The sequence below is a fragment of the Apaloderma vittatum genome, unplaced genomic scaffold, assembly GCF_000703405.1.
Source record: "Apaloderma vittatum isolate BGI_N311 unplaced genomic scaffold, ASM70340v1 scaffold26687, whole genome shotgun sequence".
NCBI lineage: Eukaryota > Metazoa > Chordata > Aves > Trogoniformes > Trogonidae > Apaloderma > Apaloderma vittatum.
The window spans coordinates 21638-47351 of NW_009728285.1; the positions used below are offsets into that span (position 1 = coordinate 21638).

Below are 25714 nucleotides of genomic sequence, written 5' to 3' on the forward strand. Positions count from 1 at the left end.
CGGCAGAGAGGTGTCCCTGCCCACAGCAGGGGGTTGGAATGAGATGATCTTCAAGGTCCCTTCCAACCTTGACCAGTCCCTGATTCTCTGATGCTGGTAGAACTGCACTGGGGTGATTCTGTTGGGAGTGTCTCTTGTTTGATTTTGTAGCTTATAAAAGTGTGGAAGATCACTATAGCCTCAGCTAAAAATAAGAAGGAACACGCTCTTTCTGTCTAGTGATCTGAGAGTGAAGTTGCCCAAAGAGAACAAAATCACGCTGAGAGCAATTGCATCGGTTTTTTTCACTGCCATGCTGGAGGAGAGGATGAAGCCAGCAAAGCAAGCACTTGATACTGGCGTGTGAAAGGGCGACCAGAAACCTCTCTAGAAACACGTGAGCTTGGTTGGCTTGGACTGGCAGAAGCGTCCTGCGGGGAGGGAGCCCGGAGCTGGGGCTCGGAGATGAGGACATGGGACTGCCCAGCTCTGGGCTCCCTCCCCGCAGGACGCTGGGGAGCAGGAGAGAGCCCGACCTCACCGGAGGCTGTCAAACCTCCAAGTTGTTTGGCAATTTCCATAGTCACATCAGCAGAGAGGGACCAGAGCAAGAGCAAACTTACCCTTTTGTTGTGTGTCCTTAGAGGTTTTTTTATATATCTCTATTTTTTAAAACGAGTACGTTTGTACACAGAGCAGCCTAAGAGATGAGTTGGGCAGATGAAAAGTAAGCTCGCAGCAATGGCACTGTGTAAAAATTTGGGGGTTTTTCTTTTTTTGTATTTTAAGGCAGCAGGGCAAGGTGGTGCCTGATTTTAATGGGGATGAGAACTAGGTGAGGTACTTCTGTGGAGGGGGTAGGAAGTTAATACTGGGTAGAAGTGTGCTCTTCCCAGCAGAAAGGCTCTAGATTATGGAAGTCAGTCGTTGCGTTCCTTATAAAGAGCCAAGTTAGTTACACCCACAAATACTTTCTAAACAGAGGCACTGACTCCAATAAGCGAACTAACAGCTTCATGATAACTACTAAATTTTACTTGATCTTTGTGTCCAGGATCCCATGAGCCTGTTAGGTATGTTAACAAACGCAGTGAAATGCTATTTTTTTTTCTCTTCCCAGCTATAGCGACGCAAGCGAGCGTGGAGTTTCGCCGGAAAGGATCGCAAATGTCCACGGACACGATGGCTTCCAACCCCATGTTTGACGCCAGCGAATTCCCAGACAACTACGAAGCGGGAAGGGCGGAGGCGTGCGGGACGCTGTGTAGGATATTTTGTAGCAAGAAGACCGGGGAGGAAATATTGCCAGCTTACCTATCCCGGTACTGACCTGTCTTCCCGTTGCTTTATTGGCACAACTTTGTGGGGCAAACTAACTCCTGGCAAAGAGCGTTCGGTTAGTGGCCGAATCCTGTGTTGCCGATTCACCAAATCCCAGTTAGCCCCCAGGAGGGCATCGCTGGTGAAACTGAGCAGTGGTTTCCTTTTGTCTTCTCGTGATACTGGTTTTCACTGGGTTTGCAAGTTCCAGGTGAAGGGAAGGCCCTTAAGGTGCCTCCCAGAGGGAAGGAGCATTCTCTTTTTGATACACTCTTGCTTCTTTTGTAATTGCTTTTCAATAACTTGTCACCAAATATTGTTCAGATGGGAAAAATTAGTGTGCAGACTGAGGAGCCTTCATGGCCTTATAAACTGTATGAACTCATATGTTGTCAAGCACTGCAGCCCTGGGATTGAATGTGTTTGCAGTTGGGGTTTTTTCCCCCCTTTAAATAGAGAAATGAAGTAATATTTCATTATTCTTACTATTTTATTTATTGCGTATCACAGTGGTTTGTATATACATAGTTTGTGTTTCTTCTGCCCAGTCACTGAGATTCTTCTGTGTTTTCAAGCCTTTTAAAAAATACAACAAAGGGGATAGAAGTTTTCTCTAACTAAAAAGTATAAAAGACTGTTTCAGGATGATGGCTAGCTAGGTTCCTGCCCCACTGCGTTTTCGTTTGAACCGGTTACTTTATATTTGATCTCAATTTCCATATTGCTGGCCAGGATATCCTGTCCTGTGCTCCCCCTCCAAAGAAAACGATTTTGCAGTATTTTTCACATGTTGGGGAGTTCAAATGCAGGTGTCGCTCCCACCCTTGTGTGGGGAAGGGAGCAGCGGGCGAGCAGGGGCCTCAGCGCCGTCGGTGCCCGCATGGGCTGTGCTCGCGCAGCTCCTGGTCCCTCAGTGGCCACAAGCCTGAGGTTTCGGTCAAACTGGGCTGTGCTGGCTTTTCCTGCCAAACCCGCGGGGGCGGGAGGGGGTTTGTTAAGCCCGCTGGGCGTGTTTGTGCTAAAGTAATGGAGGGGGGCTGCCTGTGTAGGTATTTTCTGGCTCTGATGTTTGGAGCTTGCCTGTGTGTTACAGAGAAGAGATCAAACAGTGGCTGCACGTTCTTGTTCGTGCGGGATGCTGATGCTTTTCTATGTGCAAATAATTTAATCTTATCTTTCTTTGTCAGATTTTACATGCTTTTAATTCAGGGTTTGCAGATAGCGGATTTCGTTTGCCACCCTGTTCTGGCCAGTGTTATTCTGAACTCCCCTCCTTTGTTCTGCTGTGACCTGAAAGGGATCGATGTGGTGGTTCCTTATTTCATTTCGGCTCTCGAAACTATTTTACCTGACAGGTAAACTGCTATTTCTCTATGAACACAATCACAAATGTGGGGAGGTGTTTATCTGCTGGAGTGTCTGTCATTCCTCAGTAGTTTTCACTGAGGAATTCTGTAACGTGGGCCCGTAGTGTATATGGGTTTGTTGCTGATAGTAGTGGGATTTCTCTAATCTTTAATTTTCAATGTTATTTGATGCCATTTTCTTTAAAGCAGCAACAGTGCTTATTTTAAATGATGTGAGTTGTGTTGTCTACGTGTTTGCCGATGGAAAGCAGTATCTGCAAGAATAGGGAAAAGCACAGATTTAGCTTAGATATATTGACAATTACTGATTTTTAAGTAAAACTTCACCACAGCAACAGGGACTAGTATCTTGTGAATTCATTAAGAGAGTAATCTTATGCATCATTAATTAGAAATGTTGGTAATTTAGACAGGCTGCTGAAAGAAGATGTAACCTCACTTGCCAGAGCTGTATAGAACTCTGGACATTTTGCGAATACTACTCTGTATGTGCCGCCTTCAACACACGTTTTATGTGTTAGTTCTGCGTTTTGAAGTTACACACAAAACATTACCTGTTTTCTGGGCTTAAACCTGAGCCGCCGCTTCTTTCGGATAGGCCTTAAAAGTAGAAGAACTTGCTGGTGGGAAAAGCCGCTGTATTTGCTAAGCAGCCCGTGTTTGATGCAATGCGAGCACGCCAGCGTGCTGCAGGGCTCCGATACTCTGGGGTGGGTTTGAGTTGAACTAAGTTAGCTCATGACCTAAACTTTGCGCTTTGAAGACGCAGCATATGAGTAATACTTTGATCAGCTGGTGCTTTTATGTGGGGTACAGCATCCCTAGCAAGGGGTGGTTCCTGCAGGAATTCATTGTTTTTGCTGCTGTTCACAAAAAAAAAAAAAGGAAATCCTGAGCCTAGAAAGAGACGGTTACATTGTGTACTGCAAATTATTTAAGACCACTGAGGGGCTGTATGTTTAATTTTAACTTAGATTTGGCTCCAGATTCCTGTGAAGAGTTGATTAACTGTATGATGCTTTGATTTGCAGAGAACTCTCAAAGTTTAAAATCTATGTAAACCCCACAGAGCTAAGAAGAGCTTCAATTAACATCTTGCTGTCTCTGTTGCCTCTCCCTCATCATTTCGGAACCGTGAAGTCTGAGGTAGTGAAATTCCCGCTCTGTTTTGCGTTCCCATTTTTGTTTTCCCGGTTGTTTTGGAGTGGGATGAGGGTGACTGGGGCTTGTGCCGGGTGCTCTGTTTAGGACCGTGGCAGCAGGGCTGTGTTACAAGTTATCAGGAGCCACACGTGCTGTGGGTGTTGACTTTTGAAACCAATTCCATGCTGCTGTGATCTCTGATACTGAACTAAATGTATTTTTCCTTCAGGTTGTCCTGGAAGGGAAATTCAGCAATGATGACAGCTCAACGTATGATAAACCAGTAACCTTCCTCTCCTTGAAGCTGAGGCTTGTGAATATACTTATAGGAGCTTTGCAAACGGAAACAGATCCCAACAACACTCAAATGATACTAGGTTATTTCAACATTTTTATTCATTAACTGCATTACGGAAGGGTCTGTCTTAGTCTGTCCTGGAATAAAATAGGTTGTTAGTAATGTGGTGCTTTGCAAGAAAAAAAAATGAAGTTCCGGGCAGGTTGTTGTCCGTACAGTCTCCCTCATTCTATGAAAACACCTTCAAGAATCTGATGTTTTCGTTAAAGTAATTATCTTTATACAAATGTGGAACAGTACCTGAAAAGTAGAGGTGAAAGTAAAGCACATTCTAGCAGGAGAAGTTGGCTGTAACTAGGACAAAAAAAAGTTTAATATTGGGAAGGATTCTTGGCTAATGGGTTACAGAGAAGACTTTAGTTTGGCACACGATTAAGCCTTGAGACAAATTGAAATGCTGCGTGTTGCCGGTGGTCCCGCACTAGCAGGACACAGATGGCATTTGTTTCTGTGGAAATCCTCAGATGAAAGCTTGGGACTGGAGTCTGGAGGTGCCCCATAGTTTGGCGACAAACTGTTCTTTGCCTACAAAGAGCAAATAGCAAACGCCCTTCTGAATACTCGGAATGTAGAGAGAAGGATTTCTCTTCATGTAGCGAATGGTGACTGCCTCAACTTCCAATGCCAAGGGCAGGAACTTAAAATTTTTTGATGCCCCCGAGTGTGTCAGGGTCTGCCTGTGACAGGTCTGCGCCCTCCCTGCTCTTGTCCTCCCTGCCTGGGGTGATGCTGCGCGCGGGTACGGGCTGTTCAGGCATGGCATCGGCAATTTCAGTGTCTTGTGCTTGCGTGTAGTTATCTCTCCGCAGATGGGGGAAAGAACTGCCTGCTGGCTAGTTTGGATGCAGTAGGGTTGCCTACCGCTGCACTTAAAGTTTTTTTTAATGCAATATTTTGGGCACTGATGGGAAAAAAAGCACAGAAGGTTAAAGGACTGGGGATGGCTTCCAGGAAGAGAGAATTTCAGTGTGTCCCACCCCAGGTTGTGACCCAGCCTTCTGATTTAGGAATATTTTACCTGAATTGAAACAAAAGCAATTTTTATTTTACTCTGCAAACCCACAGATTATCAATGATGCAAATATTAGCCTTGATTTTTTTTTTTTTTTAAAATTTTTTTTGGTAGGTCAGGGACAGAAATGTCATTATTTTTCTAAAGCTCCTTGTGTTACAGTGGTTTGGGGGATCATTTCACTGGTCACTCATCAGTATGGGAGCAACTGTAGCCCTTTGTGCCCATGTCCCAAGGGCTGCTGAATGGATATTACTCCCTTCATCTTCGTGCAGGTTGCTCTATGTACTGGTCATTCACTGAGACCTGAAAACATGTTTTGGTTTGCCAGTTACCAGCTGCCCTTTGGGTCCTACTGGCCAAGCTGGGGAAGGGAGCCAACTTGGGCCAGACAGGACTGTAGGCGAGGCTGGCGGTGTGTAACCCTTGAGGTGACTGCGGACAGCTCGTTTCAGCTCTCTGTTATCTAACACGTACAGTTATTTTATTGACAGAATCAGCAGATATCCTTACATGTAACCCAAGTCTTGAAACAAGCACGGTCTGATGGGAGACACAGAACGATTCCAGCCCTTCGGTGAAACCAAAATCCCGCTCAGCTGAGGAATTTGAAAAACCTATGCTCAAAGCATTTTTTGAAATAGCTGAAAGCGTTCTCTGTCTCAGCTCTCGTCTCCTTCACATGGCTGAGCCTGGAGCAAATCTTGTGTTTTATAAAACTCTTTAGAAGGGTTTTTATAAAGCAGGATGGTGATCCTGTATATCAGACCTTCAGTGCTTCTTTGTAAATTTTGGTGGTTAATATTCTACTGCGGTCTTTGCTTACCTTCTTGTATCTGATTCTTCAGGTGCAATGTTGAACATTGTCCAAGACTCAGCGCTGTTGGAAGCCATTGGCTGTCAGATGGAAACAGTAAGTACTTTTTGTTTATGAAGTTACCGCTGCAGAAGGGACGCATTCCTCATTTTTTATCTGCTGTTGCAGGTGCTCAGTAAGCAGCCTGAGGTTTGATCATCTGCGTCCGCTGATACAGGGAACTCGGAAAAAAATCTTCTTATTGCTTAAACCTGACTTTCAATTTGCAGAACGGCGGCGAAAATAACCTCTGCAAAAGCCACAGTCGTACTAACAGTGGCATTAGCACTGCAAGTGGGGGCAGTACGGAGCCCACGACGCCAGATAGCGAGAGACCAGCACAAGCCCTTCTGAGGGATTATGGTAAGGAAAGCTCTTTGGAAAAAACTCTGTCACTCTATGCCAACGTGATGGGGTTTGGGTTTTTGGTAGATTTTTGTTGGGTTTTTTTCTGTTCCTAGTTCTGGCTAATACATTAATGTGCACGGGTGTTTTGAACCCAGGGTGGACGAACGTTTGTTGCCAGTTTGTGCTCATCTGTGCCCTTTTGGTGGTGGTTTTTTAATCCTACTAAAGGACTCTAACATTTTAAAAGTAAGAACGTAGCAGCTTATGGAAAAGGTGTTTGCAACCTGCTTTACTTTAGCTTATGTTTTCAAGGCACTTAATTTTCATGAACAGTAATGGGATAAATTTACACCAAGGGTAAATTAATTGCTTCATTCATTTTGGTGGCATTCATGCTTACCTGGTTCTGCAGCACCTTTTCTTAAGCTATATTTAAAGGGCATTTGAGGAATTCTTGTTTTTGTAGAACAAGTAAGCAGAATGCTTATGATGTGTCATTTGTTATAACAAAGGATTTAGTAATTAACCTTAATTTGTTATGTCTTGTACTGTGCACTTTTGAACTTTTGTAATAAAATCTGTATTATTCTGAATCTGTGTGGTAAGCTGGCTCCACGTTGGGATCCTGGAATTTCATTTGCCCCTTTGGTCTTCAGAAGTTTAACTGATGCTGACCAAGTAGATGTGAGAACAGATCAGCTTGGTGATACTGTAGCCAGGCTGCCAGCTCTGTTCTTGCCTGCCAAAACCCATTTCTTCCCCCTAGTTCTTCCTCCTCTCCTTAGCCGCAGATTAGTAGGAAGGACTTTAGCATGTTCTAGGGATTCATATAAGCATGTCGGTGCCTTCCCTACAGGATTTGTTTGACATTCTTAAAATGCTAGTTTTCAGCACGCCATTTGAATTGTCTGTTTAATTCATATGGGTTTCCATTGATGGGTGTTTGTAAAAATATCCGTTTATAAGGTTAAAAACGACTTTTAAGTATTTCACTTACCAAGTCTTTAAACCATGACGTAACTTTAAAGATTTTTCTGTAGTATGTGTTTGTTGGATTTTTTTGAAGTTTCCAAGCAGCCAGGTAAGGCTGTAAGGAATTTCTGAAAAGGGTTTCTGTTTTTCTGCTGGATGCTTCAGGCAAGAGAAAACTGAAAACAAGATGGTCTATTTTTACTGTTTAATTGTAGCAGACATTTGAAGCTGTTGCGAGTGTAATGTTTTACTTAGCTTTTGAATGTTAAATATGATGATTTACCTTTTGGGAAGGATACACCTGAGCTGTCATAGTTCTCTTGTCTCTTTATAACTAGTCATTTAGCAGGTTTTATTTCTGAAATTCATTTGCCTACTTCATTTTTAGTGTTTATATGTATAGTGTTTATGCTCCTAGTACTTTGAAATGAGAACAACTGATACGAAGAACATTTTCCATTTTTAATTTTGAGCTAGAGGTTCAGAGAAATTAAAAGTCTAGAAATACTTATTTTTTACCTCCGGAACTAATTCTTTCATCACCTAAATTTGTCTAACCAGTACAGCTTCTGATAGACACTAGGTGTAGAAAGAACAGATAACTTCGGGCATAGATATCTGAAGTTACGTGTGCTCTACTAGTTGATGCCTGAGTGTGCAGGTACTCGTGTCTCATGTACATACCAATTCCCAGATTTTTCTGAGTCTACAGGACATCACAGCAATTTAAGTACAACAACACAACCTGAGGGCAGCTGTTCCGCTGCTGAAATGCTGCAGTGCACTGGGATTGTCCAAAATGTCCTTTTGTTTGGTTTTTTTTTTTTTTAAAGAGACATTCAGATTAAATTATTTGTATAATGTCTGAGGGTGTGTCTGAGGGAGTTAGCCTGTGCAGAAGTGACCAACCTGATTTCTAGGTTCTGAGTTGTGTATAATTTTATTTTATGTGTGTATTGTGGCTGCTTTGGCTTGTACCTGTGCTTTGCTCTTTGTCACTAACGCTTAGTTATTTTCCCTCCCTGTGGCGTGCGGCATTGGGGTTATATCCTAGCTCTTCATACAGATACCGCTGCGGGACTCCTGATCCGCAGCATTCACCTGGTCACCCAAAGGCTCAACTCCCAGTGGAGGCAGGACATGAGCATCTCCCTGGCTGCGCTGGAGCTTCTCTCCGGACTGGCAAAGGTGAGAGCTGAACCTGAGGGGCTCCAGCCTCTCCTCAAAGGGAGCTCATAGTCCTGCCGAGGTCCTCTTTGGACACAAGGGAGCAGTGCTCCTCTCGCACCTCGCCTGCTCCTGGTGCTCTGTGTGCCCTGCGAGTGCTGCCTGGCCAGCAGCGGAGCTCAGGGTGGCTTGTTCAGATACACGCGACTCTGCTGAGTGATTCCAGCGGGGTTTGGTCAGCCAGCTGGGTGGCTCCAAACTGCCCACATCAATTTCCGTGTGTGTCTGGTTTAGGTTTTTGCTTTGCTTTTTACACTACAGAGGAGATCTAGTTATGTGTGTAAATATGAGGGTTGGGTGTCAAGAAGGAGGGGACAAGCTCTTTCCACTTGTGCCCTGTGACAGGACAAGGGGCAATGGGTACAAGCTGGAGCACAGGAGGCTCCACAAAACATCAGGAAAAGCTTTTTCCGTGTGTGGGTGCCGGAGCCCTGGCCCAGGCTGCCCAGAGAGGGTGTGGAGTCTCCTGCTCTGGAGACTTTCCAACCCGCCTGGACGCGTTCCTGTGGGGCTGCCCTGGGTGACCCTGCTCTGGCAGGGGGTGGCACTGGGGGATCTTTTGGGGTCCCTTCCAACCCCCAGCATTCTATGATGCACCTGCCATATTTGGTGAAGAAAAACTTGGTACTAAGCAACGTAGGGGCTTGGGCCATGAGATCCCAGCCCCACGGTGAGCCATTTATTGCAGCTTGTCTTTGGCTGGGAGGCCAGTCTGTCTGTTCACAGGGTAACCAGCCTTAGAAACAAGGGGCTTTGTTGCTCTTAGTTGACAGACTGCAAATATGCCGGGTTATTAAATGACTTAATTGCCCTTTTTACAAGTGTTGTACCTGCTTTTGCTTTTCCATCTTATCTTGGAAAAGGTTTTCCGAGCTTAGAAAGTTGTTAGTGTATTTCTAATATGAAGATGTTGCTTTCTTCAGAAGTTTATCTGTGCACAGTTTCTTGATTCAACAGCAAATCAGTGAACTAAAGCTAGTGGAACGGGGGCATTTTTGTTGAATAGTGAAATGCTCTTTTCTGCTTGAGGGCTCTTGTGCCCAAGCTGAACTTCATGGCGTTGGTTAAGCAAAAGTGCAGCATATTTACAGCAGCCACAATGACCTGGCGTGACAATTCAGCATTTCCTGTCATATTTTCCTGGGATCGCAACAGATCTCTCTAGAAATGTGCGTCTCGGGCATATTTTAGAGCGTGGAGTCAGCACTGAGCCGTTTTGGACTGCGTGCTTATGTTATTATTGCAGCAATCTCAGCGGAAGGATGTGTTTGGAAGTGGTCTGCAGTGAATTAATGGATGGGTATTGCTTATAGAGTGTCATACAGAACCAGGAGTTCCTGCAGCTCGTGTGGTTAAACCTTTTATTTTGTCTTGTCTTACAACGAGACAGGAATGTGAAAATACATTACCTTTTCAAATGCCGTCCCAGGTTAATACTAAATCGTAGAATCCTTTAGGTTGGTAAATACCCTTATTAATGGGACTTGATGAATTCAAAAATCCTGTTTCCTGCTGGTTCACCAACCAGCTTTTCTCGTAAGCTCATCCTGAGGGGACTCTGCCATAGATCTTGCTTCTGAAGGAAACGCTGCCTTCATCCTGCGGCTCTGAATTGTCACCCCTCCTTGTGGAGCACAGCTTCCCTGCTCTGCTGGTGTCGCCACCAAGATCATCCACCTTCTGCTTGGACAGGGGTGCACTGTAACGAGTAAAGCTTTATAGAGCATGGTCAGGTGTACAGAGTTGAAAAATCTGGCTTTAACTGACCTGCCAAGTCAGAGGCTTTGAAAAATAGAGAAGAGAAATTCAATTCTTGAGTTAGTTTTGTGAGGTAGATCCTCACAGCTCGGTACAGGGCTCTTCTCTAGCCTCCGGTCTGGAGCCTTGCTCCCTGAAGCCTTGAGCTAGGGAAGAAGCTTAGGGGTTTTTGCATTGAGTTTTGAGGGAGGAGCTGTGGGTTTCTTTGCCATTCTGCTTGTCTGAGGATGGGCTTTCTGTCCCTTTTTTCACTGGTGGAAGTTACTATGCTGATAAAATATGCCTGGTGGAAAGTTATGTGAGCAGGGTGAAGCCCCGTGGAAAGGAAACTTGGTAGGGATTGAGATCTTGGAGGTATGGAAGGGGTTGATAGAGCTGAAGGAGGGAGGTGTTTGCTGAAAATAAGTTTCAAATGCTAATTTATTCAGTTTGCAATTAGTTTGTTATCCAACCATATTGGTACTGCTGCTGCTCTTGGAAACCAAGCCCTACAATGTGGTGGCACCTCAGTGCAGCACTTCTTCCCTTTAAGTTTCAATATTCATCACAGTTAAATATTTTTACCCATAGATTTTAAGCTGTAATCATAAAAGCTCAACTGTTTATTCCTGTTTCTTAAAACTGCGGTTAAAAATGCCATTTAAAACTACTCTCTGAAAGATTTTTTTTCCGGACAAGTTCTCATCCTCTTCTGCCTGCTTGGCCCAGGTGAAAGTGGTGGTCGATTCCTCCGACCGAAAGAGAGCCATCAGCTCGGTGTGCAGCTACATCGTGTACCAGTGCAGCCGCCCGGCCCCGCTCCACTCCCGCGACCTCCACTCCATGATCGTTGCGGCTTTCCAGTGCCTCTGCGTCTGGCTCACGGAGCACCCCGACATGCTGGATGAGAAGGTGAGAGGCCCCCGGCACACGTAGCCCGAGCGCTCTGAGTTGCGGTGCCTTTTGTGCCCGACCAGGCTGTCCTTGGCGCTTTAAAACAATGTGGTCGTCTTAGTTTTCAGAAGGTAGACTCGGAATTGCAAAACTGGTTTAGGTGTGAAATCGATCTGAATTTTAGTTTCTGCACTTCATTCATCGAGAATGTTTTAGGCTTTCAGATTACCTGTCCTTACTTCTAAAGAACAGCTTGATCTTTCTTCTTGCTTTGTGAAACTGGAAAAGGAGAGGAGAAAACCTGAAAAAAAAAGGAAAAGAGAAATATGGGAATAACTGGCCTGTATGTAGCATAGCTACTTGCTGCACATAAACCTCACTAAAAGCCACTCTTAGCTCTTACCTGACTAAAGCATCTCCTAGACCTAACAGAACTCCTTTGGTGCTAATATTTTGATAACTGTAGTTTGTTTCACCAAGAAAACAGTTTTCTAGAAAATGACCAGACCAGATGGAATTTTCTTGGGAAGCTTGAAAAGAGTAGGGAATAAAAGATGTGTGTTCAAACAGCCTTCTGTCCTGCTGATTTTAAAAACAAACAATCAAACAAGTGAAAATACTTGAGTGCAGATTTTCATTGTTAGTCTCCAAGTCCGTCTTGTTGTGAGGGCCCAGAACAACACGGAGTTGGAGATGTGGCCTCACCAGGCACAGGGACAGGGGGACAGTCACTTTCCTTTCATTTTATTTCCTTTCATTAGTGTATTTTTTTTATTATGACTGCATATCAAGATCATATTACATACTGTATGTAGTATATACGGAACACGAGCTGCTCAGCTCGTTACAGTGAGATGGGAACCTCTCGCTCACTTTCAAGTGTTAGGATTGCAATTTTCCAGGTGCCCCACCTTACATTTGCTTTGAATTTCAGCTGCAGTTTTCCTAGCCACCATTGTAAGCTCCTTCTGCAGTTCTTCATGGCCAGTCTGTGCATCTCAGTGCTGGTTATTTCTGCTGTCAGAGAACTTCTGTCTCCTTCGCCTCTTTTTCTGTGAATATAAGGACGGACACAGGCCAAGGGCTAGAACCCTGCCTGGTCTCTAGTGGTAAAAACTGACCACTTGTGTTCAAATTTTAGGCCGTTTTGTATTTGCAAGAACACTTTACTTGTTATTCTGTAGCTCAGGCCATGAGAGTTGAACCTTTGTTGTAGCAATCTAGATATTTTCAGCAAACGAATTTGTTAATGACCAACATGTGAGTCCCACCTGAGTGCTGGCCCCACCTGTAACGGATTTGTTGAAGCTTTGCTGTGTAGTTTCAGAATAAGAACAATATTCTCTTGATGAATTAGATACTGTGGTATATTTTACTTATGAAAGCTGTTGGCAGCCGTTAAGATTTGGAGAAGGATTTCTTGCAATTTTCCACGTTGGTTCATTCTTAATATCCTTAAAACTTAATTAAAAGTTCTGCAGAGTGGCTCACAAAAGCATTTATTTACTTCTTTAAATATGTGTCCGTTTTTCAGTCTCACTTTTAGTCCTCCAGGTATTATGCACATATGTAACAGAATCTATTGTGTGCGTGTATTCATTCGGAGCACTTACCACTAGAATACGAACCTAAGTAGACATCTATAGATAGAGAAAATGTTATTCCTATAGCAAATGTGATCTTATTTGAACACTGTCTGTTAGAATAATCTTCTGCCTTTATTTCTGAGCTTTTTTTTTATCAGCAGGACTTTTAGTCGATGACCTGTCGCTGTTTCACCCAAGCCTTGGACACATTTATCAGTGGGCTTGTACTTTAAGGTGGTTCCTCTTGTGTTTTAGGATTGCTTGAAGGAGGTACTGGAGATTGTGGAGCTGGGCATTTCGGGAAGTAAGTCCAAAAACAGCGAACAAGAGGTCAAGTACAAAGGAGATAAGGAGCCAAACCCCGCATCCATGCGAGTGAAGGATGCTGCTGAAGCTACACTGACGTGGTGTGTAATTTACCAGAGCATGTTTGCGTAGCGTTGCCTTGTCCAAGAGCGTTTCAATTGAGTTCTGGGCTGGTGAGATCTCTGTGATGTAGGTGTAAAAACATTTGAGAAGTCAACCAGAAGCTCCCTCTTCTGCCCTTGGGGCAGGACTGCCCTGCGCTCTGCCTGAGCTGCCATCCTTCTGTTAGTGCTGTTCAACAGCACAAACATCCCCGGCGCTGCTGTCTCCCCCTCCTGCCTGTTCTCTTCCTCAGAGAGCAAACCCCAGAGCCCCTGGGGCTTGTCCTCTCTGCAGGCAGCAGTTCCCTCTGTCTCCGGCCACCTGGACCCGGGGATGGTTTCTTTCCATTCCTTCTGACCCTCAGCCTGACGAGGTGGCCAGCCCACGCTGGCCGGGGAGCCGACAGGCACCATCTCCCGTGTGGCGCCGCAGGGAATGGCACAGGCAGGAGGCGGAAGCTGGTGCAGGGTGCCATGTCGTTCTGCCCACAGCATCGGGCTTGCTGGATATATTTGAGAGGTTCTGGTGGAAATGCAGTAACAGATAACGTGTGGGTTGGGGAGGGGGAAGCACAGAGAGGAAAATTGCAATTTAGTCCACAGAAGTTGAAAAGCGCTGTTTTCCTGGGTGAATGGCATGATGGTAGACGGGACAGATTGAGGATGGGTAGGATAAATATGTTTTGCAGAAGGCAATATCTGCCTGCTTTCCTTTTTTTTTTTTTTCCTGTCCCTTGCAATAAAATTGTTATAAACTTTATTGCTAGTAAAAACAACTGGATAGCTTCCGAGGTAAAAACAGCTGCTCACTGGAACTTGCAGACAAACCTTTATTGTTGCTTAAAAGTGCCTTTTTTCATTTAGAGAGATGGAACTTTACGTTCTCAGAGTAAGGTGGAAAAGTGTGCGGGGAAGACTTCAGTACATGTACTTATGGTCTGGGTGGTGGCGCTAAGAGTAACGTCTCAGTTAGTTCGTGTGATCTCCAGTCTGACACTGGAGAACTCTCATTATTGGTTCCTGCAGCAGAAACTTTCAATTTCCAACAGCGTTAGGTAGCTCCTGTGCAAGTCCAGGTGATTTAAGGCGGTACTTGGAGGAGCCTCCCGGGGCTGTGGCTCCGAGGAGGTGGGCGCTGTTGGACCGTGCCTGGAGGCTTTCTCCCAGGGAAGGTCACCATCCATGGCAGTCCTGCCTGTGTGATCCTGCGTCTGTCTTAAAGGGTTTTAAGTTAATGATTCTTTGCTTCCACCATCCCTGCCTTGCTTGTCGATACGAGTGGGCTAAAGTGTGGATGATTATCTCCTGTCATCCATAATCATCTTTGGACAATGAACATAAAAACGACTGTGGGAGAGTACACGTTTCGTGCTTTAAGGCATGAAATGAGTGAAGAAACGGATTTCATAGGCAGAGTACTCTTCTTTGGAAGTTTTCCTGTTTGTGTTTTCTGAGACTGTTCTTTCTGTTTTAAAACAAGCTGATGGGAGAGGGCAGGCTTGCCCCGATAGGGTAGCTGCTGTGTCAACGTACAAATGAGGAATATGAGCGAAAGTCTGTGCTTGGGTGGAACAGTTGGTCATCTTAATCTGCCATAACTCTTAACTTATTTTCTTACTTGCAGCATTATGCAGTTACTTGGAGCGTTTCCTTCTCCCAGCGGCCCTGCTTCTCCTTGCAGCTTGGTGAACGAAACCACGTTAATTAAATATTCTCGCCTACCTACCATAAATAAGCATAGCTTCCGTTACTTCGTCCTGGACAACAGTGTCATCCTGGCAATGTTGGAGCAGCCTCTAGGGAATGAGCAGAGTAAGTTCGTACTTCCCCTTTCCTTCTTCTTCTGGTTAAAACTCTCTGGAGCTGCAAAACCAAAGGCTGTTCATCACGTGTCTCTCACTTCAGGGGCTTACCTGTTGGGGGGGGTGGGGAATGGAGCAGAGTGGCCTGCTGGGATGAAGGGGTGGGAATAACCTTGATGCCACTGGTAGTTAAATGTGACGAAGCCCATCCGAACTGTTTGTGCAGTGCCTGTCTGGCACGCAGTTAGATGAGATCCTGGCAGCTGGCTGCCATCCACACGGCTGCTGGTACAAAGCAAGAGCATTACGTTTTGAAAACATCACTGTTCCTAAGCGAAGGAAAGTACAGAGAGTGTAGGAGGCGCCGTAGGAATAAGTGCTCAACAAGTGGTTGAAGTGACACCTTTATGCTTGCATAATTGCGTTTGCTTGCTTTTGGTCTCCTGTAACTAAATGTTTCTGTAGCTGCTCTCAGCTCAAATGGGTTTAGTTGCTCAGGAGCTGTTAGAACTTTGCCATGCACCATCCTGCCCTACCTAGGACACCCGCTCTAAGGGGGATCTGACACACAGTATTGGCTTTCACAGCTGAATCTAACTTGTTTCAGCTTCATATCCTTTGACCAACAAGAATTTGTATTAAAAGAGGTGGTATTAAGTTGCACAACACTTTGAACCCGTATATCTTCATGTATCATGGCATCACCTAATAGAATAGGTGAAAATTCTCTTCTGTGCTACCTCAGTTCAAAGTATGTGAGCTCTGCTGCTCTGCCCAGGTACGTGTCCCTCACCTCCGGACCAGAGGGAGTCTAGATGCTAGTCTTGAAAGCAGAGAACACACAGAACTTCATGCATGGGCTAAAAGAAGCTGTTCTTTTGAGTTGTGGTCCAGAGTGCTCCAACCTCATTGAGACTCACTAAATAGACCTCGCAGAAAGTGCTGGCGCGGAGCCATTGCTGCATGCCCACCCCAATTCTGGGTTTGAGCGAGCGTGTTCCTGGCTGGAGTGGATTAGAGCACGCTAGAACGGCTGAGCAATTCTCATCCTCACTCTGCCTCTGCTAAATACATTACAGAGGAATCCTATAAAGCTATTAGAATCTTAAATTAGATTATCTTTTCTTGCTGTGCATAACTTGCTTGCAAATCCCCTTTGAATTACAAGATTAACTGCAGTAATGCACAAGTATCTCGGATCGCTTTTGAGGCAGATCACTGCAGTGGGTTACTGTGGGGAGCTGGTTTGTTTTGTCTGTGTGTGTGCTTATATAGCTATGCTGCACCCTGAACCTCCCCTGAAATACTGGGGAAGGAATGAATATATGCCTGCTGGTTACCTGATGGTGTCAGTTTGTGGGGTTTGTGCACAAAACAAAAATACAAATAATTTTAAAACAAAAATCCGTAGAGGTATGATGATCCCTTTTCTAAAGTGACCAATATCAGTGGCCCTTTAAGTCTCAAAGGAAGGCTAAAATCTCTGCAATGTCAAAATTGTCGTTGTGGCAACTTGAAAGGCCCCTTGGGAATCCGCAGTCCAACCTCCTGCTCTGCACAAGGTCAGTCCTGAGCTCAGACCAGGGCAGTGCAACCTGCCATTGTCCGCGTAGGCCTTTGAAAACTGGTGAGGACAGTTCCTCTGTGCCCCTGTTCCTCGTGGTGAAAAATTTTCCACGATAGCAAGTCAGAATCCTCCCCTGGCTTGGTTTGCCCATTTTCTCTTGTCCTTCCGCTGTTCTTATCACTCCTGTTTTATGGGACCTTTGCAGAAGGTCATGGGAAGTATGGAAGCTGTCTCCATATGGTCATTTGTCTTACCTAAATGGGCAGTGCCTGGACAGTCTTTTTTGTTTTCCTGGAGGTAATTTGGAGAGAAACAGTGACCTGCGTGAATCTGGTTGAAAGTTACTTTCAGTGATGAAACCGAACTGGCATCTGCTGAACAGATCACGAAGTCGCCCTGCTGCACGGAGGAGGATTGCTTGTTCCTCACCAGGAATTCAGGGTTAGGGGGCAGTTAACCTTGAAAAGAAAACCTTGTTATCATGTGTGTGTTTCTTTCTGGTGTAATTATTGCACGGTGAACTGTTTGCAATCTATGATGATGTTTTATTCCCCTAACCTGTGTGCTTTGCAGATGACTCTTTAGGTTTTGATCCGTGGGACATCGGGAAGATTTGCATGGGCCCAGCAACTCTGCCTTTTGCCAAGAGGAGCTAAAGCAAATCAAAAGGTCTCTGTCAAAGCCCGTAAAGAAATCTTTAACTTAGAGATGTTCAGCAGAAATTCCACTAATGTGAGACAGCCCCGCAGAGCTGGTGATTATACGTTAAGGCAGAGCCACGGGGCCTTTAGCTGTAGGTAATGTGACACATCTCTGGTGACTCTTTACAACTTGTAATTAATATGAAATTCAGGCTGTGAAAGTGCCATTGCCTTCCAGACTTGTTTAAGGGGAGGGGGCATTCTCCTTTTTTCCTGAAAGCATCTTCTGAGGTGATGGGGCAGTGGGCAGCATATTTAGTCTGTAGGCATGAGCGTTGGTGATTTCAGGGTGTCAGGCAAAGCCCGGAGGTGCTGCAGCGGGAACAGCTGTTCAAGCCCAATGTTGCAAGGATGGCTGCAAACCTGCCATGAAAGGAAATTATCTAGGTGAATGCTGGAATGGCTCTGGAGAGGAATAGTGGAGGAAGAATAACACAATCTCATTTTACAGTAAAATCTCTTATTACAGTTGTCTAGTGGAGCATGTCCTTCTGTTATCAAAATCTCTGTCTGTCTGTGAACTTCTCCAAATCTTTGACCTCTTCACGTGCACCTCAGTCAAATAAAGGAAAAAATAATGGAGCTGGAATGAGGGCCTGTCGGTGTCAGCTGTCGTGTTCGTGTTCAGCTGCGTGGGGTCTCTGCGAGGCTGCCTTCGGGAAGGCTGTCGGCGGGATGCCTGCAGAGCGGCTGTCGCGGAAGGAATTTGGCTGAATAGTCCTGGTGTCCCACACGGGAGAAGCGTGTCCTGGCTGCTGGCCTCCTTACCCGTTTTAAGAGAACTTTTCCAGTTTAAAGGCATTCTGTAACTAGAACAGTTTTGTCCCTTTTGAAGCATAGTTGGTAGTAAATAAATTTATGAAGTTGTACTTGGTGTAATTGAAAGTCCTACTGGAGCCTTCCGCACTGCAAACCTGCACCTAGGTCTGCTGCTGCTTTCCTTGGTAACTTCAAGTTTTAAATTGCATAGCAGCAGTTCAGACCGTGCAGCAGTAACCGTGTCAGAATTGCATGAGGACACATGATGCAAGCCCTTCTGATCTTCTGGCGCAGCATCTCGCTCCTGACCCGCAGCGTTGCTGCTCTTCTCTTCCCGGATTTCTCAGCTTGACTTCTCGTGGTCGTCATAGTCAGCGGGGTTGAAGTGGAGGCTTCTCAAAGAGTCGGGAGCTTCCCTCAACGCAGTTAGAATGGGCTGAAGGATAAGGTGTTAGCATGTGAGCTTGCCAGTTTTACTGGGATTTGCAGCTGCTTAGAGGTTAGGACGTACATGGGGTTCATAGATTCCAGGAGGGTGGCCACCAAAATGGGCAGAACTGTGTCTCTTAAAATTTACAGCCGCATTTGTAGTACGAGTCTGTCGATTTACTGAATGTTTTTTAGTGATAGGTCTCACTAGTGGGTTAGTGTGGTAACGAAGTATTGTCTAATGGTACGATGCCTTAAATGAAAAAACAATCCCCCTTTTTTGTTAGACTTTTGTGCCAGAACCTCGACCAGCTCCTAAAAATGATGTTGGGTTGAAGTACAGCGTGAAGCACCGCCCTTTTCCTGAAGAAGTGGACAAGATCCCATTTGTGAAGGCTGACTTGAGCATTCCTGATTTGCATGAAATTGTGAATGAGGAAGTAAGTAACTCCGAGTCTCTGATTTAATGTTGTTCTTGGGGTTTTTTGCCTGTTCATGAATCATACACGAATGTCTAAGTGTAAATAGTGTTACTCTTTAGCTTGGCTAATTTCATATTAAAGGAATAATGACCTCTGCAGACTAGTGAAGACTGTGCACTTCTCCAGGAAGATGGCAGTGCCTGGGACGTGGGTTTTGGGAGGCACTGCTGTCTTGTTACAGATCCTAGTACTGCTATTGCTGGTACCGCTGTGACACAATGACTTGTGTTTCGCTGCTGCTTCTGGGGAAATGGAAGGGACTTTCTGAGACCTCCCTGTGGGAGGAAGGGATGCATGTCTCAAAAACGCTTTGAAGTTTCAGGGTGCCAAACGGGGTTTAGTTCCTGTTCACTTAAAAGGGTGAATCTGTAGCTGATACTGGATACATGAATTTGCAGCAGCTCTCCCATGCAGACAGGATGTTTAGCCGTTCGTTTTAAGTAACGTTGCGAGCTCGTGACGATGGCGCTTCAGTAAAGATCCTTGTAGTGGAGTGGCAGCTGCTGCTGTGCCTGTGGCTTACAGCTTTCCTGCATCACGGAACTCTTCTCAGAGTGAATCACGGTGGACTCAGCATTTCATGCAATGTTTTTCAGCTTTAAGAGCGTCACGAGAAGCTGAGGAATGGCATGGCACAGCAGATTATTTTTGAGACTTCCATAGATCAGCAAAGTGAGGAGGAGTGGCGGAAGAAGAGCTTTCCCGATCCGATCACGGAGTGTAAGCCCCCACCGCCGGCGCAGGAGTTCCAGACCGCACGCCTCTTCCTCTCTCACTTCGGGTTTCTCTCGCTAGAGGCGTTGAAGGTGACCTGATGCTTCTTAGTGTTGTGCGAGTACCCTCAGTACCCATATGGTCTGGCTTGGCCAGAGTTCAGTTAGTGGAAGATTCTCTGTGTAATTCTGAGTGCTGCTGAGCTGTAGTCCAGTCAAAGTGACGGATTCCCGTCTTGCGGGGTTGAGAGCAGGGCTGGGGAAGCCCACGCACGCCTCAAGCTGAACATGCCCCAAGTCAGTGGCGGGATCTTTAGTTTTGCAGCGGGTACCTGAGCCAGCCCGTTCGTGTGTTCATACTTCACATCATTCCCTCGGCTTGAATTGGGCTTCGAGGTGGTACTTGAAGAGTTTCTGAAATACGAGTGCCTTAGAATTTCTGCTCCAGAGATGATTGTGCTGAAGTGATTTAATTATGTATAAGCACTTGGGAGTACGTGTAGGTTGAAGAGGTGTCTTTTTCAACTTCTAAATAACAACAGTTTATAGAATCCATATTCTTTATTGGAAATTCTGCCTATTGCCTGTGGATTGTTCCTTTTAGCTGTTGCATTTCCATCAACAAAAGTAGACAGTGGAGTTTTTGCAAAAACTGTGTCTAAAAGTGCTTAGGATGTTACGTATTATTGGTAATAAAATAGTAAATATGAAACTACACACGTGACTGTATAGGTTCAATGTTTTTGAAAGTATCTGCTGCTTTCATTGTGGTAGCTAGCACTCTGTTTGATCAAAATGTTATGTCTGTTTTGCTGGCAAAATACTGGTTTTATTTAATGAGGAGAGTAGAATGCAACAAATAGTCAAATTGTGGTACTTGCTGTTATTCCATTACAGAGACAGGATTGTATTGCAGCAGAAGTTTGTGTATGATCTTGCTCTTAGGAGAAAAGGGAATTGTCTTTTTATATTTTAATGGATTGAAGCCATTAAGGCCTCTTCGGTTAGAAAAGATGTCTTTTTTTTTAAGCTGTTGAACTCTGTCTGTTGGATAGGAACCTGCGAACAGTCGTCTACCTCCTCACCTGATTGCACTTGACTCTGCTCTTCCTGGGTTTTTTGATGACCTTGGCTACTTGGATTTACTACCGTGTCGTCCTTTTGATACTGTATTCATTTTCTACATGAAGGCAGGCCAGAAGACAAGCCAGGAGGTAAGTGGAAATGTAGAGTGCTGACTAAGTGATATTGGCTAGTTTTTAGTAATCCTCAGCGAATAAAGCATTGCTGCTCATGGCTACGGTCGAGCCGAGCGTTCTGGGCTTCATGTTTATTTGGTGAGAGCTGTAACCTGTCTCTGCGTGCTCCTTTTGTCTGTAGGTTGAGGTACATTACCCGCATTTAGGAATTGCCTAACAACTTTTTAATATATTTTAGATAAAAATACATTTTCTATATTAAAATACTATTTTGGTTATCTGTTCTGACCTTATTGTCCTTACTTGTAGAGTTCAAAGGTTCATATCAGAACCACATTTTGGGTTTCCTGGCTCAGGTTTCAGGGCAGGTTGCTGTGCAGCATGCAGGTAGCTTGGTTTGATTCTAATACTATACATGTGTTAAAGGAATAGAAAAACTTCCTGCATGTAAGAAAGTGTCATTGCTTTGTAAGTCTTTACATTACACAGTTTACATTCAAATCTGATTAGGCTAATCAGGTTCATTTGTGAAAATCTAAATGGCAACTTCTTTAGACTGACCTAGAAACTCACCAAGCCAGCTTATGGGCTCCCTTAGAAAAAGTTGGTTCTGTAGAACCTTCTCTTCAGTCCATTTGTAATTCTCACAGTAAACAGCAGAGGCCCAGCTTCTGAAATAACTTGTGTCATCTCCTCTGTTGCTGTGAGTGCACAGCTGACACACCTCTGTCGCACCTTGTGCTTCTGCGTGGGGTGCGCCAGTCCTGAAACCAGGATCGTGCTGTTTGCGAGTTTTCAAGTTGAAATCCAGAGTAGCCAGTACACAGTCTTTTCATCTCCAAAGTCAGCGACAAAACAAGGTATCCGAGACTTGCCTTCCAGCTGAAATGTGTTCTTGCTGAGCTAGCAGAATGCTGCTCTTTTCCCCATCTGATGCTTATATGCATTTACAGATTTAGACAGATGAGATTACTCAGTCCTGCAGAACTTGCTGGCCTTCAGAAACCCAGTTAGTGTGGGCTTTGCCGTGTAGATGTAAAAAAATCTTGTATTTGGGGCATATTTAGACACAGCGTAAAGATACCACTCCTGCTTCAGGATCCCTGGAGGTCCTGCTGAGGTACACAAGCCTTCCAGGTTGGGCAGAGACAGTCAAGTTAATAACATGCTCGTCTCCGTGGAGCTGAGCTGAGTGAGACGCTGATCCTGCTCCCATCTTTGAAAAGGCCTGTGACTTAATTCTCTCCTGTTTAGTTTTCAGTATGAACAATCAAGAGAGGAGGAGATCAAAGCCAGGTTGTGACAGTTTCTGCTTGGAGCAGGACTAGCTGCCCGGTCCCGCTCAGCCGCCTGGGTGTGCGAGTCCTTCCCACCCCAGCTCGGGACCTCGCTCTGTTCCGAGCGGTGACGCGCTGTCCTGTCACGAGGAGTGCTGGTCGCTGTGCAGTGCCTAGCCTGCTGGTTATTGCCTTAGGCCCAAATGTCTTTATGTGGGAGTGGGCTTTTACAGCTCAGAAGGGTCTCGTGGTGTTTATGAAACTACCTGCACACTTCTTAAATCGTTGTGCTTCCCATCGTTAAATGGTCTGTGAAAATAGCCCCTTGTCCCTGCCTTACTGCAAATTGTTTTTTCAAAGGCGCTCAAATGTAAAAGCAGGTAGTTGCATAAAGCCTGAGCCTGCCTATTTTCTGAGGTTGTCTTCTGAGCTGCGCTCCTCTCAATTCATTCTGAAGCAGAGCAATGACTTGAGTGAGCTCGGTAACCAGAGTAGGAGTAACATTTCAGTGCCGCATGTCCAGTCACTGTTGATTATTTAAGAGACGTTTGGATGGGGTGCCAGGACAGCGTGGGTGTGAGGAGCCCCTCTCTGGACACTTTCCTTCCAGCTCCTGTCTCCGTCCCTGTAGCTTCTGCTCCGCATCCTAGTGGGCTGCCCCTGCACAAACCGAGGTTGGAGGTGTTCCTGCCACAAACCGAGGTTGGAGGTGTTCCTGCCACAAACCGAGGTTGGAGGTGTTCCTGCCACAAACCACATTCTCACGTGGCCCAGAAAGGGATGTGTTGCACGGTGTTGTCTGTCCCACAAATCCTGATAGTTGTGGTAGACCAAATCACAAATTGCCCACGTCTCCCTGTGTGCTGTTTGGTGAAGGTCTCGACTCTCACTTGGTCACGATGGGAGAAAAATTGCCTTTGGATGTGGAAATAACCCAGAGGAGGCTGAGGGGTGACCTCATTCATGGTTATAAATATGTCAAGGGGGAGTGTCAGGAGGACGGAGCCAGGCTCTGCTCAGGGATGTCCAGTGACAGGACAAGGGGCAACGGGTACAAGCTGGAGCACAGGAGGCTCCACAAAACATCAGGAGAAGCTTTTTCCCTGTGTGGGTGCCGGAGCCCTGGCCCAGGCTGCCCAGAGAGGGTGTGGAGTCTCCTGCTCTGGAGACTTTCCAACCCGCCTGGACGCGTTCCTGTGGGGCTGCCCTGGGTGACCCTGCTCTGGCAGGGGGTGGCACTGGGGGATCTCTGGAGGTCCCTTCCAATCCCCAGCACTCTGTGATTCTGTGATCTTTATAACAACTAGGATTAAAGTATAAAGTGAACAGTACAGAGTGATATTTAATTAAGGTGTATGCTTAATTCTGCTGAAAATTGTTTCGCAAAACGTTTCACAATTTAACGTGCGGTGAAGCCTGCCTTCTAAATCACTGTATGTCATGTACAGGTGAGTGCTGATAAAATACCTTCTCCAAAAATTTCACCTCTGTTTCACAGTAAAAATTGTCCAGAAAATCCTGATGTCATTTGGTGCTAACATAGATTCTGCACTGAACAGTCCTGTGGTTTATCCCTGATGAGTGGATCAATCTCAAAATTGCCATTTCTGGTCGTGCAAGTAACTATTTCACAGGCTTTGGCGATGATGGCAGAAAGATGTGTTAATGGAACAGGACTCTGCCAAGCAGCGTGAGAGGGTGCTGGGCAGCGGAGAGTAGTGTCCATGGATGGAGGTCTGAGGTTCTAGGCTCTATTTGGGCAAAACCATGTTGACAATACAAAATTTTAGCTGAAAAAGTGGGGAAGGAAGAGAGCTGCTTGCTTCCTGGAGTCTCTTGTACCTACCACGGTGCTGCTGATTTCTTTCAGATCCTAAAGAACATGGAGTCTTCCAGAATTGTTCAGCCACACTTCTTGGAGTTCTTGCTGTCTCTTGGCTGGTCTGTTGATGTGGGGAAGCACCCTGGGTGGACTGGCCATGTCTCAACGAGCTGGTCAATCAATAGCTGCACTGATGAGGAGGGGCCCGAACAAGGTAAGACATCCTAAATGGTGTAATATTAAATGAAAATGTTTAGCCTCCTTCAGGAGACAGTTCATGAAATATTTCTTGCTCCTGTCTGAGCACCTGCATAATTTTTTTCTTTTTTGGATAAATGCTGAGATTTACTAGGGAGGAATGTGTAAATACTAGATTAAGCTTCAAGTCAAAGTGAGCAAAACTAATGTCTCTGTGTTGTTGGGAGGAAGCAGCCTCAGCAAGAAATCTGTGTTACACTTTCAGCAGAGTCAGTTGAAGCTTTAATAGATTATCCAAAAGGAGCGTTTGGGTGAAATTGGGTACAGATTGTGCTGCATATTGGCACATAGACTTGAAACACTGTGCCATTTGTAGTGGTCTGAAAGCAAGGGCAGCTTTGTAACGGTGCTTGGTAGGAAGTAGTGACAAGAAGCTGCTGGTGGTGGGCCATGGTGGCTGGAGCCCACGCGCAGCTCTTCTGTCCCGCTTCGTTTACTCTCCTTTTTTCTGCCAGAGTGGCTGTTTCTCTGGGCTTGTCATGTGCCACCCTCTCCTCATTCTGTCAACCGAAATGACCCTCAGGGTAGTGAACTGCTCTCCCAGGGTGGTGAACTGGAGGTCGGGGTAGCTCTTGCCTTGAACAACTTTGTCAGGCGACCTGGGATTCTGACAGCGCCTGGCTTGCCTTCAGCTTGGCTCCTGGTCGCTCCTCCAAGGGCCAGACGTTTCCTGGTGGTCTTTGGAGCCTCAGCCTCCGGCTGTGGGCCACACAGAAGCATTGGACAGGCTGCTCCAGCTCGTTCAGTGTCTTTGACCCGGCGTTTGCGTTGGGTGCAGGGCCATTTCTGCGGCAGTTGCTTAGCTGGGGCTCCTGCTCTGCTTTCCCTTTGCCGCGCATTGGCAGTGCTCATCACCTGTAACTACAAACGACAGAAAGCTTGACATTTTGGGGAGAGGTTAAGAGAACAGAGAGGTGGCTTTCTCTAAACAAGTCAGAGGTTACAAAATGTCTGCGTCTTGGTGTATTTTTAATTTGAGGCCAGGATCAGACTGGGCTTTACTCTGAGCAGAGCCCTCTCCCTTCTGCTCTGCAGTCGGCTCTGTCAGCACGGCTGTGCAGAACGCAGCCCCCGAGTTAATGAGGTGACCTCTTGATTTTTAACTGGGATTTTTTCAGCCCTTTGAGTTAGATCACAGACCACCAAATAATTGGGGGACAAGGGAACAGAAGCAGCATGCAGGGATGGGAGGGAGGGCTACCTCTGATCTGGTTCTGCTCTCGTAAAAAGCCACGTGTGGAGCTGTGCCTTTAGCAAGCAATGGCTGAGAGACTGACATGGTGGGTTTAAACTAGACTTGGAGCAACGCGTGGGGATTGCTTGCTGTGTTTTCTCCTCCAGTCTTTGCTATGATTAAATAGATGTGTTTCTTTAAATGTGTTTTCTCTTTGTGGATGGCTCTGATGAGTTAAAAAAACTTATTTGGGAGTCGAGTGTCCTGTGACCGGCGGGGCCAGGGCAGGGATGGTCCCCCCGCACTCGGCCCTGAGGAGGCCACG

The 25714-nt window shown here is 45.7% G+C and overlaps 1 protein-coding gene across 1 annotated transcript in view; it reads left to right on the plus strand.

The window, feature by feature from the left end:
• Positions 1-24171, plus strand: part of RALGAPB (Ral GTPase activating protein, beta subunit (non-catalytic)) — a gene marked incomplete at its 3' end in the record, with an annotated part of 43558 nt that extends 19387 nt beyond the window's left edge. Inside the window, 15 exon segments of the mRNA XM_009874031.1 lie at positions 1100-1301; positions 2487-2654; positions 3698-3812; positions 4039-4186; positions 6028-6092; positions 6266-6398; positions 8410-8543; positions 11049-11231; positions 13055-13206; positions 14831-15026; positions 17161-17244; positions 18752-18904; positions 19543-19752; positions 20715-20873; positions 24006-24171. Of these exon segments, the coding sequence (XP_009872333.1) occupies positions 1100-1301; positions 2487-2654; positions 3698-3812; positions 4039-4186; positions 6028-6092; positions 6266-6398; positions 8410-8543; positions 11049-11231; positions 13055-13206; positions 14831-15026; positions 17161-17244; positions 18752-18904; positions 19543-19752; positions 20715-20873; positions 24006-24171 (2268 nt within the window).
• Positions 24172-25714: the final 1543 nt, after the last annotated feature.